This window comes from Physella acuta, unplaced genomic scaffold, assembly GCF_028476545.2.
Source record: "Physella acuta isolate Inbredline_101_S28 unplaced genomic scaffold, ASM2847654v3 ptg001058l, whole genome shotgun sequence".
Classification (NCBI taxonomy): Eukaryota; Metazoa; Mollusca; class Gastropoda; family Physidae; genus Physella; species Physella acuta.
The window spans coordinates 655,775-675,228 of NW_026732575.1; the positions used below are offsets into that span (position 1 = coordinate 655,775).

Below are 19,454 nucleotides of genomic sequence, written 5' to 3' on the forward strand. Positions count from 1 at the left end.
AACTGTAAACATATATAGGTCTATTATTCACGTGAAACGGGTAAAAATTGCTAGTATATAATAGGACGCCATACCAGCCCCTAGGACTATGACGCTAAATCATCGGGCCGGAAAACGGGCTTTTCTGACATATAGGCCTATGCCTAGTTTTTGAAGCCGGTCTTAGGGCTTGTTCGGCTCAAGGTGTTAATAATAAAATTTACATGAAATGTGTAGGCCTATATGAATATTAAAATTTCCTTTTAGACTACCTAGTTTAACATTAAATTATTGCCTACAATTTTATTGATTTGTGAAGATTTGTTTTTTCTTCAAGAAACATTGTACTATAAATGGGAGCACATCCTGAAGTAGTGCTTATACATATTTGTGATTTTAATTGTAAAAAAATCGATTTTAGTCTTATTGTATCGACAGTTTGAGAACTCGAGTCTTTTAATTAAACCACAAGAGGGTTTAGGGTAAAAATAAAAACAGTACGCGGGCCACCAAGTATTGTTTGGCAAACACGTATCTACTCGAGAAATAAGGATCCCTTCAAAAAATAATTTTCGGAACCACATATATATATATATATATATATATATATATATATATATATATATATATATATATATATATATATATATATATATAATATATATATATATATATATATATATATATATATATATATAAATATATAGATATAAATATATATATTATATATATATATATATATATATATATATATATATATATATATATATATATATATATATATATATATATATATATACATATATATATATATATATATATATATATATATATATATATATATATATATATATCATATATATATATATATATATATATATATATATATATATATATATATATATATTTATGACATGTTATTTGATATTATTTCCGCTGCTAGGTTTAATAATAAATCAATATTTCAGATGTAATTACATATTTTAGTTTTATTTAAAGCCATAGCAGTACTAAATGTCTACATCTACCAAAAAAAAATAGATAATAAAGAAAAACAGTGTCAAACGTCATTGTTTACAAACTCGGTTTTTAGCCAAAACTTAATTTAATTATACATAATATTAAGCCAAGATAACAAAGGTGCTAAATAAAAAAAAATATTTTTATAAAACTACAAGAACAAAAAATACTTTACGATAAATTATACGCTTAAGAACATTGAAAGTCATGTGCCATATGCGGCCCGCAGGTGGATTTAGACAGAACATACAAATCCAATAGAATTGTAAATTGGTATGGCCAAGTTAAAACCACGTCATTTATCTCAGCGCTGTGTGACTACATCCATGGGGACTCTGAAAATGTTTGCTGGAGCTTTTGTTCTAGTGTTGGCTGTCAACTTCTTTCTGTGTTCTGGTAAGTTTGTGAGACCCAACTCTTTGTAGTTATAGATGTGCATTGAATTTTAACAATTTAAAAACAAATAGTTGTAGACTAAAGCTTTGACATCTGTTTTTAACTTTGACCTCACTTCCTAATGAGTTCATTATGGCATAATCAAGGAATATATAATGCCCTTTGTTCTTAGTAAAGATATTTATCGTAAATGGTGTGACGTTCTTTTTAATTTAGACTTGAAAATAAATATCATACTTTTGAATAAGTTTTGAAAACATTGCATTTGTTCACAATTTTCCATCCTTCATTTATGTGTATTGTATTATTCTAAAATAAACTTATGCGACTTTCCATTCAACTAAGTTTATTATGTATCCTAGCTTAATAGTATAATTTCTGGTAATATGACGAAAACTCATAGTTCATTTAGGTGGTTTATTTCTATAAATCATGCTACCTTTTCAGATTGGATTAAATAATGCTGAGATTTTGTTGGATTTTTTTTTTTTTTAGTTTTACGTGTAATTTTAATTAGTCATTTTCCGATGATTAAGCGTGCATTCAGTCCATCAAAGACGCCGACCTTTATAGATTACTCCCTTCTCGTAAGCCTAGCACTTGCAATAATCTCACGGAATAGTGAAATACAATAATCTATTGAATTACAAAAAATGCATCATATGTTTGATACAGCTGAACTTGCCGTACGCCAGACAAGTAGCCTGGCCCAGCTTCAAACCAAACTCAATGAACTAAAAACAACGGTAGAAAACAATCAAAACCAACTGAATGCACTGCAAGCGACGTTACAACAGATTGAAAATAAACTACAGGTAGCATAATTCATTAGAATCTATATATAAAGAGTGTGTTGACAGTGTATGTATGTCTATAAACGCGATAACTTGAGAACCGTTACAACTAGGTAACTGAAGTTTCATATATAAGTATTATGTCAAATTTCTAGTTCAGTAATTTCCGATAACCGAAAATGAGACTTATTCCTATTTTAGTTTTTCAAAAGACAATAACTTGAGTACGGTTTTAGATAGATAGACGCAATTAAAACTATAAGATCTATATTTCTGACTTCTTTCGAATTTTGAGTAATTTTCGTTGATCGGAAGTAGTAATATATACAATTTCCGATTTCTCATAAAAAGGAATATGAATTTATAAAGTATAAATTATAATCCGCACTATTATACACGTAATGTTTCCATTCACTTGGTGCGCAATTCTTTTTTTTTTTCTACGAGATTCTACTCAATTTTTAAAAAGCTTAAGTAATTGAAAATTGATTAAAACTCATGTCTATATCCCGAGTTGCCATCCCCTGAAGTATTATATAATAATATTCGAGAAAGTTTATGGGAGATCACTCTCGGTTTATTTTTATACAATGAAACAACATTGTTAAAAAATTACTTCCACCATAATAAAATACGGTGTAGCCCATAAATGACGTCACACTCCTAGGGGGGAAGGGGGGGGGTCCGTAATTGTGTGACGGTGTGTGATGATGGGGAGGGGGACTTCAGATGGTGTTACGTCACACTATTGCATTTAAAAAAAAAGCAATTTTAGAAAACGAGTTTGAACGGTTATTTTGCGTTTTTATAAATTGTAATGGGAACTGCAATTTCGAGGGCGGTGTAGGCTCAGGTGTGACGTCATTTTAGAGGGAGGGGTCTGGAGTTTGTGACAATGTGTGACAAGAGTGAGGGGGAGGTAAAAATTGTAAAAAAATGCGTGACGTCATTTATACAATTAAAAAATGTCTGATATAGTTTTTAATTCTATTAATCATTTATGAAAAAAAAAACCTTATCTGAATTAGGTACAATTACACATTGTTTCACTGTGTATCAAATTAGTTTTTTTTTTAAATGTTAAAACTAATACTAATGTTAAATTATTAATATCAAAATATATTTTAATTGATTTTATAGCACATGCTCAAATTTTGTTTTAGAAAATACCTTTAGAATTGGAAGACTGTATAAAGGATTCTAACATAAGCAATCCCAGCGGAGTTCACAAAATCAATTATATTCTACATGGATTGTGTGATACACAAACTGACGGTGGAGGATGGGTCATCCTACAGGTTTTAACAAATTACTTCCTCTAATAAAGCAAATGTGTTGTACTTAAGTTTTCTGAACAACAAATTTGTTGAATTATTTAGACGCAGTTGGTTATGATTACATATACTTTTCCTTAGGAACAGACTACAGGGCAACAGTTGTTGTATTTTAGAGTTATTTTTTCTCCTAGATAGGTTGCTGTCATGAACTATCAAGCTTGTTCCGCTAAGAGTTCGAATACGTTTATGTACTGTTTGAGAATATATTTATTTACTGTTCATTCGTATCCTTTTATGTGTGTTTTCTGTCTGTATGTGTGTTATGAAATACAAAATGCCTTGTTACACATTTATCTTGATCACGAATTACACCTTAAGTCCTAATTTTGCATGAACATCAATGAGTTGATTGAGTTAATTAAAATAAATACGAGATGTTTTCTAAACTTTTTACACATTCTTCTTCAAAACAGTTATTATTCCCTAGATTGTAAAATCTAGAGCGGTATGCAGAATATTTCTCCTTTTAATGTGTAAAACTAAACACTGGTGGGTTTGTCTAAATCTCGCTGCTAATTAACCATGCGAATTCCATGAGTAATCCTATGCGGATTATCTAATGTCTAATACCACTTTTTTACTAGCCGTTGGTAATTAACCATCCAAATTACACTACTAATCCTATGCTGGTTATCGAACATTTATTAACACTTGTTACTAGTGTAAGCAATGAATATAACTATTTATGTAAGACGTGAATAGTACCTGGGAACAAGACACGACCGGAAGTTTTTTTAGACTCTTGTCTTATTGCTATGTGGAAGCACAATAAATTTGAAATATTAAAATGGTATCTGTAAATGTCAGATTGTAAATATTTCATTTTGTTTTATGTTTATGTTTGTCATTTTGAAAAGCTATTCTCTAAATTTGTGTTATTTTAGAGACGTATATCGGGTAATGTCGACTTCAACAAAACCTGGAGCGAATATAAGGAAGGATTTGGATCGACTGATGGTGACTTTTGGATCGGAAATGATTGGATCTCGAAACTAACTAGGATGGTGGGTTCGAAATATTATAATAGTATTGGTATGATATTTTGTATATTAAGAAAACTATACAGTCATAAAAAGGGGGTGATATAGAGTTCATCCGTTTGAGCAACATCGGAGTCTGAACAGATAGTTTGGAAAGCACTATGATTTGTCCGACTTTACTTTCCCTATCATTAGTCAGGTAGCTATCAGAGCTTGGAGGGTTCAGGAATTTTTTTACCGTCTCGAAACGGGGGTCCGGCCGCAAGCCTTTTGGGTAGTAGTTGAAATACCAACCATTCAATCAGGCTGTCATATAATATCAATATAACCGAGTTATTAAATGTGAGATGTCGGCCTACACAGTTTTATTACAAAAACGGATTATCTATATTGTATTTCAAAACATAATATTATTAATCACATTTAATCCAAACGGTAAGTACAATATTAGAATAAGAAATTTTATGATGGTACTTTGAATATATAAAGCTATGTCTCTATATAATAATATTACAGCCAAACACGTGTAGAATTAAGGTCTATTCTGCACGTGTAGTTTAGGTAAAGGTTCTTTAAGGTATCTTCATCATTATTTAAACGCCTTTATGTTATTTGTTATTCTTGTAACCAGTATGCAACTTTTTGTTCTAAAGTACTGACTAGACATTTAAAAGTCATCCGCAAATATATCATTACCGTAAATTCAAACGTGTTCATAAATTTTAAAACGCAGGGCTATACCCAACTAAGATTCGACATGAAGTTTAACGGAAGTAGTTACTACGCTGTGTACAACAATTTTAAGGTACAGGATGAAGCAGAAAAGTATGAAATGAGCGTCGGGAACTACACTGGGAATGCTACAGACAGTTTCGGTTCCAACATAAAGAAGTTATTTACAACCATTGACGTTGACAACGATAGATGGCCGGGTCAAAGCTGTTCTTACAGGCACGGAGGGGGCTGGTGGTTTTATGCATGTACGCAAGTTAATCTCAATGGTCCATGGGGGATTCGTATTCGTACTAGAGGAGTTATTTGGGAAGGCATTACACGCACGAATCGCTATCTAACCTTTACTGAGATGAAAGTTCGTAAAGTGTAAAAAATAATTGAAAAAGTTATACTCAAACAAATCAGTAAAAATATACAAAAATACTAAATTACTAAAATGATCAACAATAATATCAAGTCAGGAACATAAAGTAAAAGAAAAATGTGATTTTAAGAAAATTAACGTAAAATATTTAAAACCAAAAAAGAATCATGAATCGAGGACATTATAGACTATGTTATAAATGAATTATAGTTACGCATTCGTTATTTCCAGTTTGTTTTATTGCAAGAAAAAGGGAAAATAAAGTAACATCAAAACAAAATAATGTGTGGTCTTATAGTTAATTTCTTATATGAGACATTATTTTATTTTAATCGTAGTTTGAGGCTGAAGGTAGCATTGGTGACAGTAATTGATAAATGTTGGCGTGGTCGAGTTTGTAAAAGCTCATGGTTGCTAAACCGAAAAGTCACGAGTTCGAACCATCGGGCAGATGAAGCTCGTTAGCTGGGGACAGGCACTCTTCTAGGAGAGACAACTCCAAAATCAAACAACTGCTGCCTTGTAGTTTGTTCTTGGTTGGACAAAGGCTATGGAAGCAAATCCAAAAAGAAAAGCAGGCTGAAATCAGAGTCAATGGCGCATAAACAGTTGACATGTTTCCTTAATTGTAATGGAGGCGTTTTCGAGTCGGCAAAAGCTCATGGTTGATAAATTCGAAAAAGTTTCGAGATCAAACTATGGCAGATAAGGCTCGATCTCTTCTAACACTAAAATTAAGAACAAAGAAAAAGAAGATAAATGTAATTACAAGACCCTACCCTATAACTAATATAGGCATCACAAGTAAGCATTTTTGTGGGGAGGGGGAAAGAAAGATACACAAAACATCAAATCCATAAAGTTGGTGGAAATAATGTAGGCCTATATAGTCTTTTGTATTACATCGAAAATTAACTTGTTTATATTCATAGTCTTATTTTACACAGACAATCAACTCTCCATTATTTATAGTGTTATTTTATATAGGAAACAGGCTTTCTGAAAATTTTGTTTTATACAGTCTTATTGCATATAGCAAATCTACATTCTAATAGTGTTGGGCTTATTGTTGGAGTATCGATTTTATTACGTATATAGTCCTATTTTATAAAAAAAAAATGGTTTTTGAAAATATAAAATGTTTAGATAATAAAAAAAAAATTCAATTTAAAATACATGCATGTCTTAGATTAATTGGGCGTGTACCAATAAGGGCTTGTCCACAGATGCGTTTGTCAGCAGTGTGTTTCTTTACCAATACTTGGTCCATGTTTTGTTTTTTCCACATATGATGTATATAATGATACCAAGAAGAAGCAATAAACAACTGGCTAAAATATGGGTTCGGATTATATATGGATCCTAATGCGCGAGTTAAGAGATAGCAGTCCAACAATTAGGATAGATAAATGCAAAAATTATTTTAATAACTGATTGTGTTGTTACATTTAATTAACAGACGTACAAACATGAATAAAATAATCAATAACTAACATTGTAAACATTATTTTAAAAATAAACAAATTTAAAATTAGCTTTATGGAAGTTACACTAAATTAATTGAACAGATTAAGAGATCTGCATAAACGATATACGTTTGCTATTCAGTATGTTACTTAATATTATGTTTTGAAACACAATATAACCCATGGGTACCCAAACTGTGGGTCACAAATATCTAAAATCGGAATTACTAGCATCACCGAATATGAAAGAAACAATGCGCACTGTGCAAAGCTGCTCTCAGTCGTGAGTGAATTAAACTTTCAAAACCTCACTTTGAGATGAGTAATTCAGAACACGCATACAAAAATCTGGATTTACTTTATCGGCATGAAGCTAGTTGCAGACGCCAGAGACTAAATCGAACAGGAAGTTTTCACTAAGTCAACGCATCATTAGTGCAAGCATTATATTATGAAGTCATATTAGAAATTGACAAGCAAAATATTTTTCGCATCAAAACTTGCATGTTAAAGATGGTGAAATAAATTCATGGGAATTCCTGTGCAGTAAAGATACAACATATATCTGTGTCTAGTAATACTATATTCAGTGGCGTATAGCAAAAATGTCGTTAGATGGTAAAGAATAAATTTTGCATAAAATCAAGCTTTCATCGTTTGCTTGTCAAGGTGATGAATCAACAGACGTGAGTTCGTGTTTGCAGTTGCTTGTCTTTGTGAAATATATTTATTCAAAAGATATCGATAAAGAGTTGCTATTTTGTAAAGTTATCATGAAGAAAATGATTCTTTTTTAAAACTGGATGCTTAAAATGGGAATGCGGCTGTGTGGTTTGTACCGATGGTGCCCATCAGTAGCTTACGCAGGGGGGGGGGGGGGGGCAGGGAGAGCGACCGTTCCCCTTCAGGCCATTTTCAGCAAAGTGGCGCCTTTTTGGAAACTGTTTAATCTCAACGTTGTAAACATTGATATCTGTTAAAATTTTTTTTTTGCTTGGCACATAGATGTAAATCACAAGATTCCTTTTCATGCAGCAAATAAGCTTATTTGTACTAGTCTAGTAGCGTCTACGTTTACAACACGTATTAACAGCTGTATCAGTTTGTCATTCTAAAAATAACCATTACGATGCATTGCAATGTTTAAAAAATCTCTATGGGTAGTATCACTTGGCAAAGAGGGGTGTTACGTTTAAGGCAACTGTATAATGTATTTGCTTAAGAATTATTGAATTGGAAAATATACATAAATCTTCAAAAATAATTACTTTATATATACAATTTGGATGGTATATCTAATTTGTTTTAAAATTACGATACTGTCTGTATTACAAATACAACTGGTGTGGCACCTCTATTTAAATTTTTCTTAAAGGCAAACTGCGTGGGAAAATTTTGACAAGATCAACAAAGTCATCACGATGAAGTAGATCTAGTAGTATTTTGACAGTTTGGGCGATAGTGTAGTATGCACCATTCATACCAGAACGTGTAACAGATTGCCTTTCGAGTTTTAGTTCTTTTGTGTCTACATATCTTTGCGAGAATATAATTTTTTTTACCTTTAAAACACCGAATTCGGCTGTGCATTGTTCTGACGACACTGTCCCTTTATATGTTGACGTCACAGGTGAACTCTACACCTATCCAACTCTACTTCATCTACCCAGTGTTCCACCGAATGTCACCAAAGATTTATATCATATATTTAAGGATTAACTTAGTTTAATAAAAAAAAAATCAATACTTTATTGTGTTTTTATAATTGATTTTATTTTGAACAAATTAATTCACTTTTGACCTAGATTCTAGATTTTAGATCATTGACTTACATTTCTCCGATAGCTTATCTGTAGATCTAGAGAAATTGATTTTATACTTAAATTAGAAGAACTGTTGACCATTGATAATAATGTTGGAACCTAATAAAAAATTGCAAACAGACGTATTGTTAAATCTATAGCCGACAGAAAATAAGCTTTATAATGCGTTAAACTTTTGAATTAGCGACAAAACCTTTGATGGAAGCCGCCATTATTATTATAAAAAGTAAAGAAATCTTGTGACGTCACTATAAGTAACGTCATTGTTCTGAACTTATAATTAATGTGGTTAATCTATCAATGAGTATATTAATAAATTAATTAACGATTTTAAATTAGCTTGTGATTAACAGTTTGGTAAAAAAGAACATTATTCTTTACCTAAATACGTATTTCACAGCTTTACACATAGTGCAGATTCTCTCCTGTAACCAAACAGTCAAACTTTTAAATAAAATAACACAAACAAAAAATATACAAATATGTAAAAAAAACGTGAGTTTTAGTAATATATAGATAGATGGGGGTCGCAGGACACTCATATAACCAATCTGTTTTATTATAAAAGTGTGATATCACATTTAACAATGCGGTCTCATGACAATATGTAATTGTGTTAGATTCTAACCCTAAAGTCTCGAATTGGTCTCTTGTATGATAAGACTGATCTGTTAAGAGAAGTTGGTCTCTGGTATGGTAAGACTTTTGTGTGGAGAGAGGTTGAAATATTTTGGTGACTACTATAATCACATTATTGTGTTGCTTAACAGCTTGAGATTGCAAGATAAGTCTACGCAGTTTTCACCCTCTGCTGTATGGTAGCTTCAGTAAATACAATTTCAGACCATGTTATTACATAATTTTCAATTAATTTTTAATTAAATCAAAACATGTAGTACTAATCACTGTAGCAAACTAACTTCTAAGCTAAAGGTTTAATCAGTTAACCACTGAAGCATGCGTGTTCATTATTAAACTGAATAGTCATCGCAATATTTGGCCCAATAAAATAAAAATTAATCCTAAAAGCATTTACTGAAGAAAACATACAATGAAGGATTGAGAATTGAGTTATAATTTGATTAGTTACAATATTTTGGGGTGAACTTACTGTATCTAAAATAAGTTTAAAAAATTACATTTTAAAACCTACATAAAACAAAAAGTATTCAACTAAATAAAAGAGACCCCTAATTAAGTAGCCTATGCAAACGTTTTAAATTGGAAATAAAGTCCAATAAAAGTATAATTTTGTTGTTTATTTTGTAAGCCAAACATTTTATAAACTACCATACCAAATATTTCTTTACACGAAGATAAACTCTCAATTTTAAGCTAGTAATATTTATTGCTTAAGCTTGTGTGAATTTTATTAGAAAAATAATATTTTCAATGATCTCTAGATCTTGACTGGATTTCAAAATTTTAAAGCATTGTGCTATCATAATACAAATTGAAACAAAACAGTTTGGTTCTCAAAAATCTAATGGGGAATAGGCTACGTTGAACATATACGGTAGAGGTGAAAAGTAGTATCCCTAAGACAAAAAATACATTCAAGTGAAAATTAGATTATTTTTATTTTGGCGTAAACTTTATGGTAAACCAAACAAATAAATCGTCCTTTTAAGGTGTAATTATTGAAAGTAAAGCCACAGAAATTAAGACTAAAATTAACGAAACGGTACTATTTACCATCATGTCCGTCATAAACGTACCACTAGTGAGTCCATTAAGTATTAAAGGTGGCGATAATTTTTTTTGCACTACTTGTATTATGCATCCATTGATATCGTTCACATACATAAAAATTGTGCGAATCATTTTGAGCTGATGAGCATTGCAGGATGCACAGAAGCACTACAAGTTAAACATTGAATCATATCTTCATTGACATCCTATCTCACATAAAAAGTCCACACGTTGTTGTTTGCTCTTTAGAACAGGATATGTTATGTGTTTGCTTTGTTTGTCTTGTGGACTTACAATTGATTCTCGGGTCAGTTATCATAGGTTGATTTTAATTTAATGGATTGACAAACTCAATTCAGGAAACCGTTTCATAAACGAAGTGTACGAATCTTTGCCAGCTTTATTAAATCTATGTGGCTATTGGTTGGCTTCTGCTAATTTATTACACAAAACAACACAAAGTACAACACAAAATATACACACTACCCCTGCTCCCCCTGCATACGCCACTGTAAATATATTTTGTTATACCGTTTAGTAACTACTGGACTCATTAGTGGTGTTGATTGTGATGGTATTTATTACCTTTTTTTCAGTTTTGTTTTAGATAACGTGCTTTTGCTTTCAATATTTTTACATTGAAATCGTGATATTTTATTTGTTTGTGTTACAATATAGTTTAAACTTCTTTAGGATAAATTTTGTTTTTTAGTTAATTTTTTTTTCTTAAGGGGTAGCTACAAATGTGGTACCGTCCCCACTAAATATTAGAACCTTTGCTTACATAGGTATCGATTTAGCTGTGACATGTGTAACCTACTCATATTAATTAAAACAATTCAAGCGATTATTTAAGTGGAGGTTGGTTAAACAGAAATATATGTTGTAACTACATGTAACATTTCTTATTTCTATATAGTGTAAATTCATTCCATATAACAGTTTTAGTGACTAAGTCTGTTAAAAGAAACCAATTATTGCACGAATTAAAGTTTGGTATTACTTTGAATAGTTTATTTTTATTTTTTTGTTTAGTTAATAACATTACTATATTAGTTGATCGTACTGTGACAAATACATTTTTTTTTCTTTTTCATAGCCTAGATGTCGGGTTATTACTGTCGTGGGGGCATCTCGTAATATTTCTTCATTAATATTTTAATCTCTTTAAACTTCTTACCTAGACAGAAAAAAATAAAAGTGTTCGAAAGAATGCAACATAGACTAACAATTTTTAGACACCTATATTTTGAACTATTATAAAATAAACCGGGAGTGATCTCCCTTAAACTTTCTCAAATATTCTTATTTAACACTACAGATGACAACTCGAGATACAGAGATGATTTTTTAATTCATTTTTAATTACTTAAACTTTTCAAAATAGAATAAAATCTCGTAGAAAAAGAATTGCGCACCAAGTGAGCGCCAAACAAAATGTGTATAATAGTGCGGAATATTATTAGTACTTTATAAATTCACATGCATTTTTGAGAAATCGGAAATAGCGTAAATTACTACTTTTGGTCAACTGAAATTACTCAAATTAGACTGAAGGCAGAGAAACAGATCTTTTACTTATATATGAAATCACATTTATCTTTTGGAAATAGTACTCAAGTTATACGCTTTTGAATTTTTGAAATTGGAAAAAGTTCCACTTCAGGTTATCGGAAATAGCTGAAAAGTGTATACAAATCTACAAATTGTATATAAAACTTGTATATAATTTCATCCACCTAGCTGTAACTGTACTCAAGTTATCGTGTTGAAACACACACACACACACACAGATTGCAAAAAAAAAAAAATTCCGACTAAGGGAAAATGTCAAGAGATTTGCAAAAAATCTCGATTTCCCCCCCCCCCCAACGTTACAATACTTTATCTATACTTTGTATACGAGAAAGTAAAAATCATATTGTTTTTCCATTTTAAGAAGGCATTTGCAAATCCGCATGTGAAGTTGGTGGGGTTCGGTATCTCAATAATTTAAGAACCAATGGATTAGATGATTTATCTAGATAGCCCAGTCTACTTTTAAAATACAAAATTAGAATTTCTTTTTTTTAAGTAAATGTAAATACATAACGTTTACATTATGCACATTAATTGAAATATAACTTAGGCGTTTAATAATAAAATATAAATGAAATCTGTGACCATATGTACATTTATTAATAGGCTATTTAGTTAAATATTAAATTGATACTGATAATTTTCTTGATTTGTGAGGATTTTTCTTTTCAAATGTACAACAATTTAATGTTTTTTGTGTGTCAGATGTACAACATGAAATTTTGCATATAATTATTTGTGATTTTAATGAATTGTAAAATAATCGATTTTAGACCTATTGTGTTGTCAGCTTGAGAACTCATCTCTTTTAATCAAATCACAAGAATAGTCAGGGTAAAAAATAAATAGGGACGCGGGCCACCAAGTATTTTTTGGCAAACGCGTCTAACCAGAGAAAAAAAGGCTCCCCCGCAAAAAAATTAGTTATATATATATATATATATATGTATATATATATATAAATATATATATATATATATATATATATATATATATATATATATATATTTAAATATATATATATATATACATATATATATATATATTTGAAATTAGAAAAATTTCCACTTACGGTTATCGGAAATAGCTGAAAAGTTGATACAAATCTACAAATTGTATATAATACAAGTTATCGTGTTTATATATATATACCCGTAGTGAAACAGCAAGTCACTCAACATATGTTATAACTAATTTCAAACCTGATTTAATCATGTTTTAAAAACTTAAAATCGTATTAATATCCGCCTCAAATTATGAAATAAGTATCTTCATAGTTGACTAGCCGGTTGAAATTATGTAGTTACTGAGGTCTGATATATTTAAAGGTTTTTGTGTTTGTTTTATTCTTACGTTATTTTGAACTTTTATAAATAATAATTTTGATGAGGTAAACTCTCCTTTTTATAGCTAAGTCAATCTTTAGTGTTCCTTATTTTGATTATAATTACGAGCAGAGAAAACTATTTAAAATCGGTTTTTGGGGACCCCAATTAGACTATTTAAAGGCGAGCGATAAGTTATAGAAGAGGCTTGCAGTTTTGCCTATCTATCAAACAACAACTTGTTTTATTTTTCGTCGGATTTTGGACCCTCTAAACGGTCTTCTCAACCCTTTCATTGTGGGTCTGGCGGCATAGTAGTTCTGCCTCTCCGACTATATCTATTATATAAATACTGCATTTCTAGGCGTTTTATTAAAGAAAAGACACATTATTAATTGTAGAAAATAATGAACCCTCTATATTACATGTTACTTGATATTATTTCCGCTGTTTGGTTTAATAATAAATCAATATTTCAGGTGTAATTACATTACATATTTTAGTTTTATATAAAGGCCATAAGAGTACTAAATGTATACATCTACCTGTAAAATAGCAGATAATGAAAAAACGTTGTCAATCGTCATTGCTTACAACTACGGTTTTCAGCCGAAACTTAATTTTATTATACAGAATGTTAAGCAGAGAAAACACAAGTGCTAAATAGTAAAATATTTACATAAATTTACCAGAACTGATAATATTGTATAATAAATTATTAAGAAAACACAAGTGCTAAATAGTAAAATATTTACATAAATTTACCAGAACTGATAATATTGTATAACAAATTATTGACCAGATGAGGCCCGCAGGTCGAACTAGACGGAACATAAACATCCAATAGAATTATAAATCGATATGGCTAGGTGATAATCACGTCATTTGTCTCAGCGCTGTGTGACTACATCCATGGGGACTCTGAAAATGTTTGCTGGAGCTTTTGTTCTAGTGTTGGCTGTCAAATTCTTTCCGTGTTCTGGTAAGTTTATGAGACCTAACTCATTGTAGTTACCCATTTGCTAATTGTAACAATTTTTAAACTAATAAGATAAGATCAACGTTTTGACATCATTCATTAAATTATACCTCACATTCTCATTTACAAGGCATAAACAAGGTATATATAATTACCTTGGTAATTAGTACTTTAGATTATCGTAAAAATGTGTTTCCTTCTTCTTACTTCGGACTTGAAAATGTATAACATAATTTAAATAGGTTATAGAGAAAATACTTTAATTTACAACGTTTCATCATCTATTGTATATTTGTATTTGTATTGTATAAAGGTATGCGGCTTTCTATTTAACTGTTATAGTTGATTATGTATCCTAGCTGAGAATTATAATTTATGGTAATACGACGAAAACTTTTAGCAAATTGAGGGGGTTTTATTTTTAAAAATAATGCTACCATTTTAGATTTGATTAAAGTTTGCAGAGATTTAGTTGGATATTTTTTTAGTTTCCTTTATAAACTCATTTAGTCATTTTGCCATGGTTAAGCGCACGCTCTATGGATTAACCGCGCCGACCTTTTTAGATTTTTCCCTTCACGTTAGCTTAGCACTTGCGATATTCTCGCATAACAGTGAACTACAATAATCTTTTGAAATACAAATAAATGCATCACATGTTTGATACAGCTGAACTTGCCGTACGCCAGGCAGGTAGCCTGGCAGACCTGCAAACCAAACTAAACCAACTAAAAACAACAGTAGAAAACAATCAAAACCAACTGCAAGCGACGATTCAACAGATTGAAAATAAACTACGGGTAAACTAATGCATTATAATCTAAATCTAAAGAGTGTGTTTTTACACACACACACACACACACACACATATATATATATATATATATATATATATATATATATATATATATATATATATATATATATATATATATATATAAATGATTAAACTAACATTTTCGGTTTTCAAAGGTTTGAAAGAAGTTTAAAAATAAATTGCAGCCATATAATAATTACTGAAGTAATGAATTCTTTTTTCTTCTAACAACGAAACACACATTATTGAAACATAACTTCCACCACAGTAAAATAAACTTTATTGTTTGTAAAAATAAACTGCATAATTATATATAACTACAGTATTTTTCACTGTGTATTAAATTAGTTTTTTTTTTAAGAAATGAAAATAATATTAATGTTATAATATCAATGTCCAATTATAATCAAATGGTTTTTCTCATAGCACTTTCTTAAATTCTGTTTTAGAAAATGCCTTTAGAGCTGCAAGGTTGTAGAAGGAATAATCCAATAAGCTATGCAAGCGGAGTTCAAAAGATTAATGATATTCTATACGCATTGTGTGATACACAAACTGACGGTGGAGGATGGGTCATCATTCAGGTTTTAATAAATTACTTCCCTTAGTAAAGCAAATGTTTTTTACTTATTATGTGTGAACAAAACTATGAGGAAATATTCAAAAACATCTGGTTATGATTACTTACATTTTTCCTTAGTTGTTTTGGTTTGTCATCTAGGTTTCTGCTCCTTAGAGCAAGAAAATATTTTCACTTGAATTAAATTTTGATTTTGCTTTTAAAGATTGTCTCTAGCTTGGGGTACATAATGAAAGCAAGTCTCGTTGTGGCTGTCGATGATAAAAAGACTATATCTTCTTCGTTGTTTATTGTAATGTTGGAGAGGATTTCCTCAAACACAATTAATGCTAAGCTGTCAGTATGTTATGTGTCATATGACCAGTTGACTTAAATTGCAGCATTTTTTTCTTTCTAGATTTGATTCAATAGCCTTAGTTTATCTAAGAACAGACTACAAGGCAACAGTTGTTTGATTTCAGAGTGTTTTTTTCTGGTTTTGATTCAACAGCCTTACTCCATCCAAGAAGAGACTACTAAGCAATATTTGTTTGATTTTAGATGGGCTGCTGTGCTAAGGGTTCGAACTCAGGACTTCGGTTTAAAAACCAAGAACAATTATCGTCCTTTTAAATGTTTATATATTTTTTAAAATCTGTGTCGAAATTTGGAAATTATGTTAAACCCGCTCTTTTTATGATAATCATATTTATCATCATTCCTTTGTGGCCCTGGGGAGCAAAGGGCTGCAATAATCAAATTATTTCGCATAAACATCGTACAATAGTGTCTTATAATGAGATTGGTGTGTGAAAATATTTTTATTTACTGTTCATTCGCATCCAGTGTATGTGTGTGTCTATATGTAGATTTGTTAAAAATACACACTTCTTTTAATTATATTTACTCATTTCGCTTTATTAAATATTTTATTAGAAACACCGGTTACCTTTCTAGAACAACAAAATGCCTTGTTGCATTTCTATCTTAATCCTGAGTTATACCTTAAGTCCTAATTTTGCATAAACACCACTGAGTTATTTGATTAATTAAAATAAATACGAGAATTTTTCTAAACTTCTAACAAAATCTTCTTCAAAACAGTTATTATTCCCTAGATTTTAATATCTAGAGGATTATGCAGAATATATCTCCTTTTAATAAGTAAAACTAATTACTAGAAGGTTTGTCTACATCTCTATGCTAATTAAACATGGGGATTACATGCCAAATCCTATGCAGGTTATCTAACATTTTATTATTACTTTTTTACTAATTGTAGAGAATTAACCACTCGAAATATACAGCATTCCTATGCTGGTTATCAACACTTTTTATCGCTTGTTACTAGTCGCTAGCAATGTAGTAGTTCCCTTTTCAAACCTGACGGTCTTTAGGGCAAGTGAAGTAGAGTTCACTTGTATCTGTTACCTCGGCATATGAGAGATAGTGTGGTCAGCACTATGCCTAGCCGCTTTTACTTTTGTCTAAAATGAGTTAGGTGCCCATCATAGTTGGGTTGACTCAGGGAGGGTCTACTGACTTGAAGCCGGATTCGAACTCGAGACATACGGGTTAGCAGTCCAGCTCTATACCGGTAGACCAATCAGCCCCCTCGCAAGCAAATACTCCAACTATTCAAAAAAGACGCGAATAATACCTGTTAACAAGACATGACCGGTACTTTCATAAAAAAACCACACAATTTCATATTACACGAACCAGTGCTACAAAAGTAATAACAATTTTAGAATAATATTAAAATTTGAAAATACAAGCCCAAATGTTCTGATTGACCTACCGAGGAAACTCTTGTCTAATTGCTATGTGGGAGCACAAAAATTATTGAACATACTACAAATTGTATCTGTAAATATTAGATTGACTAGTTTATATATATTTCATTTTGTTTGATATTTATGTTTGTCAGTTTGAAAAGCTATTATCTAACTGTAAATTGATGCTATTTTAGAGACGTATATCAGGTGGTGTTAACTTCACCAAAACCTGGAGCGAATATAAAGAAGGATTTGGATCGCAAGATGGTGACTTTTGGATCGGAAATGATTGGATCTCGAGACTAACTAGGATGGTGGGTTCGGAACGCTGTAGTAGTATTTGTATGATCGTTTACATAATAAGAACATAAACCACCCTTTCAAATTATACGGACATAAGGAGCGAGTAAAGTAGAGCTCACTTGTTTCAGTAACATCAGACTATAAAGTGATTGCTTTGGAAAGCACTATGATTAGACCGCCTTAACATTCCCTAACGTTGGTCAGATACCTATCGTAGTTGGGAGGTTTCAGGGGATGTTTTACAGTTTCGAGCCCGGGATCCAAACTCAAGACCTTCGAGTTACCGGTTGAAATGTCCATCGTTCAACCACACTGTCACATAAAATCAATTAAACCGCATAGTTATATGTGACATGTAGGCCTACTTAGTTTTATTATAAACACGGATTGGTTTTATTGTATTTCAAAATATAATATTATTAATGATATTGAATCCCAACGGTAAGTTCAATGTCAGAGTAATAAAATTAATAATTATTCTTTTATGTAAAAGTTCTTCAAGGTATCTTCAGCATTATTGGCATGCATTCTTGTATATATGCTATTCTTGTAACTTACATCATATATTTTTGTTTTAAAGTACTGAGTAGTCATGTAAAAATCATCCACACATATATCATTACCGTAAATTTCAAACGTATTTATTTATTTTAACACGCAGGGTTATACACAACTAAGATTCGACATGAAGTATAACGGACATAACTACTACGCTGTGTACAGTAATTTTAAGGTAGGAAATGAAACAGAAAAATATAAGATGACCGTCGGGAATCACCATGGAAATGCTCCAGACAAGTTTCTTATCAACAATAACAGGTTTTTTACAACCATTGACGCTGATAACGATGGGAACCGGTATGGAAACTGTGCTGTAGACAGGAGAGGTGGCTGGTGGTTTTATTCTTGTGGGGCTGTTAACCTCAATGGTGAATGGGGGAGTCATGTTACTGATAAAGGAATTATTTGGGAAGGCATTACAGGCATTTCTAACTCTCTAACCTTTGCTGAGATGAAAATTCGTAAAGTGTAAGAATAATTTTTAAAAAAGTTAAACAAATGAGTAAAAAGACACACAATTACAAATTACTAATATGACCGACAACAGCATAAAGTAATGAGTATAAAGTAAAATAAAAATGTGAATTTAAGAAATTTAAGTTAAAATATTTTAAACCTAACATAAATCATTTATCGAGGACATTATAGAAGATGTTTTGAATTAATTATAGTTATGCATTAATTATTTCGAGAGTGTTTTATTGCATGAAAAGTTGAAAATAAAGTTACATCAAAACAAAATGTGCTGTCTTACAGTTTATTTTATTATATGAGACACTTTTTATTTTAATCGTAAAGTTTGCGCTGATGGTAGCCTTGGTGAAATGTAATTACAAGATCCTACCCTATTACTACTATATCCATAACAAATATGCTTTTTTGGGGGAGGGGGGGGAGGGACTGCCAATACGTTTTTATTTGGAATGTTTGCAATTATATTATCTATTATAAAATGTAAATACAAGAAG

General features: G+C 30.8%; 2 protein-coding genes across 2 annotated transcripts; both read left to right on the forward strand.

Annotated features, from left to right (window-relative positions):
• Positions 1-1,293: 1,293 nt before the first annotated feature.
• LOC131955237 (ficolin-2-like) lies at positions 1,294-5,668 on the forward strand. Its single transcript, XM_059319260.1, has 5 exons — positions 1,294-1,395; positions 2,071-2,210; positions 3,353-3,487; positions 4,411-4,530; positions 5,240-5,668. The coding sequence occupies exons 1-5, from the start codon at positions 1,326-1,328 to the stop codon at positions 5,609-5,611; spliced, it is 837 nt and encodes a 278-aa protein (XP_059175243.1). The 5' UTR covers positions 1,294-1,325; the 3' UTR covers positions 5,612-5,668.
• Positions 5,669-14,352: 8,684 nt separating this feature from the next.
• On the forward strand, positions 14,353-19,204 carry LOC131955242 (ryncolin-4-like). Its single transcript, XM_059319266.1, has 5 exons — positions 14,353-14,471; positions 15,138-15,268; positions 15,735-15,869; positions 17,817-17,936; positions 18,587-19,204. Exons 1-5 carry the CDS (start codon positions 14,402-14,404, stop codon positions 18,956-18,958), a joined length of 828 nt encoding a protein of 275 aa, XP_059175249.1. The 5' UTR covers positions 14,353-14,401; the 3' UTR covers positions 18,959-19,204.
• The last annotated feature ends 250 nt before the right edge of the window (positions 19,205-19,454 follow it).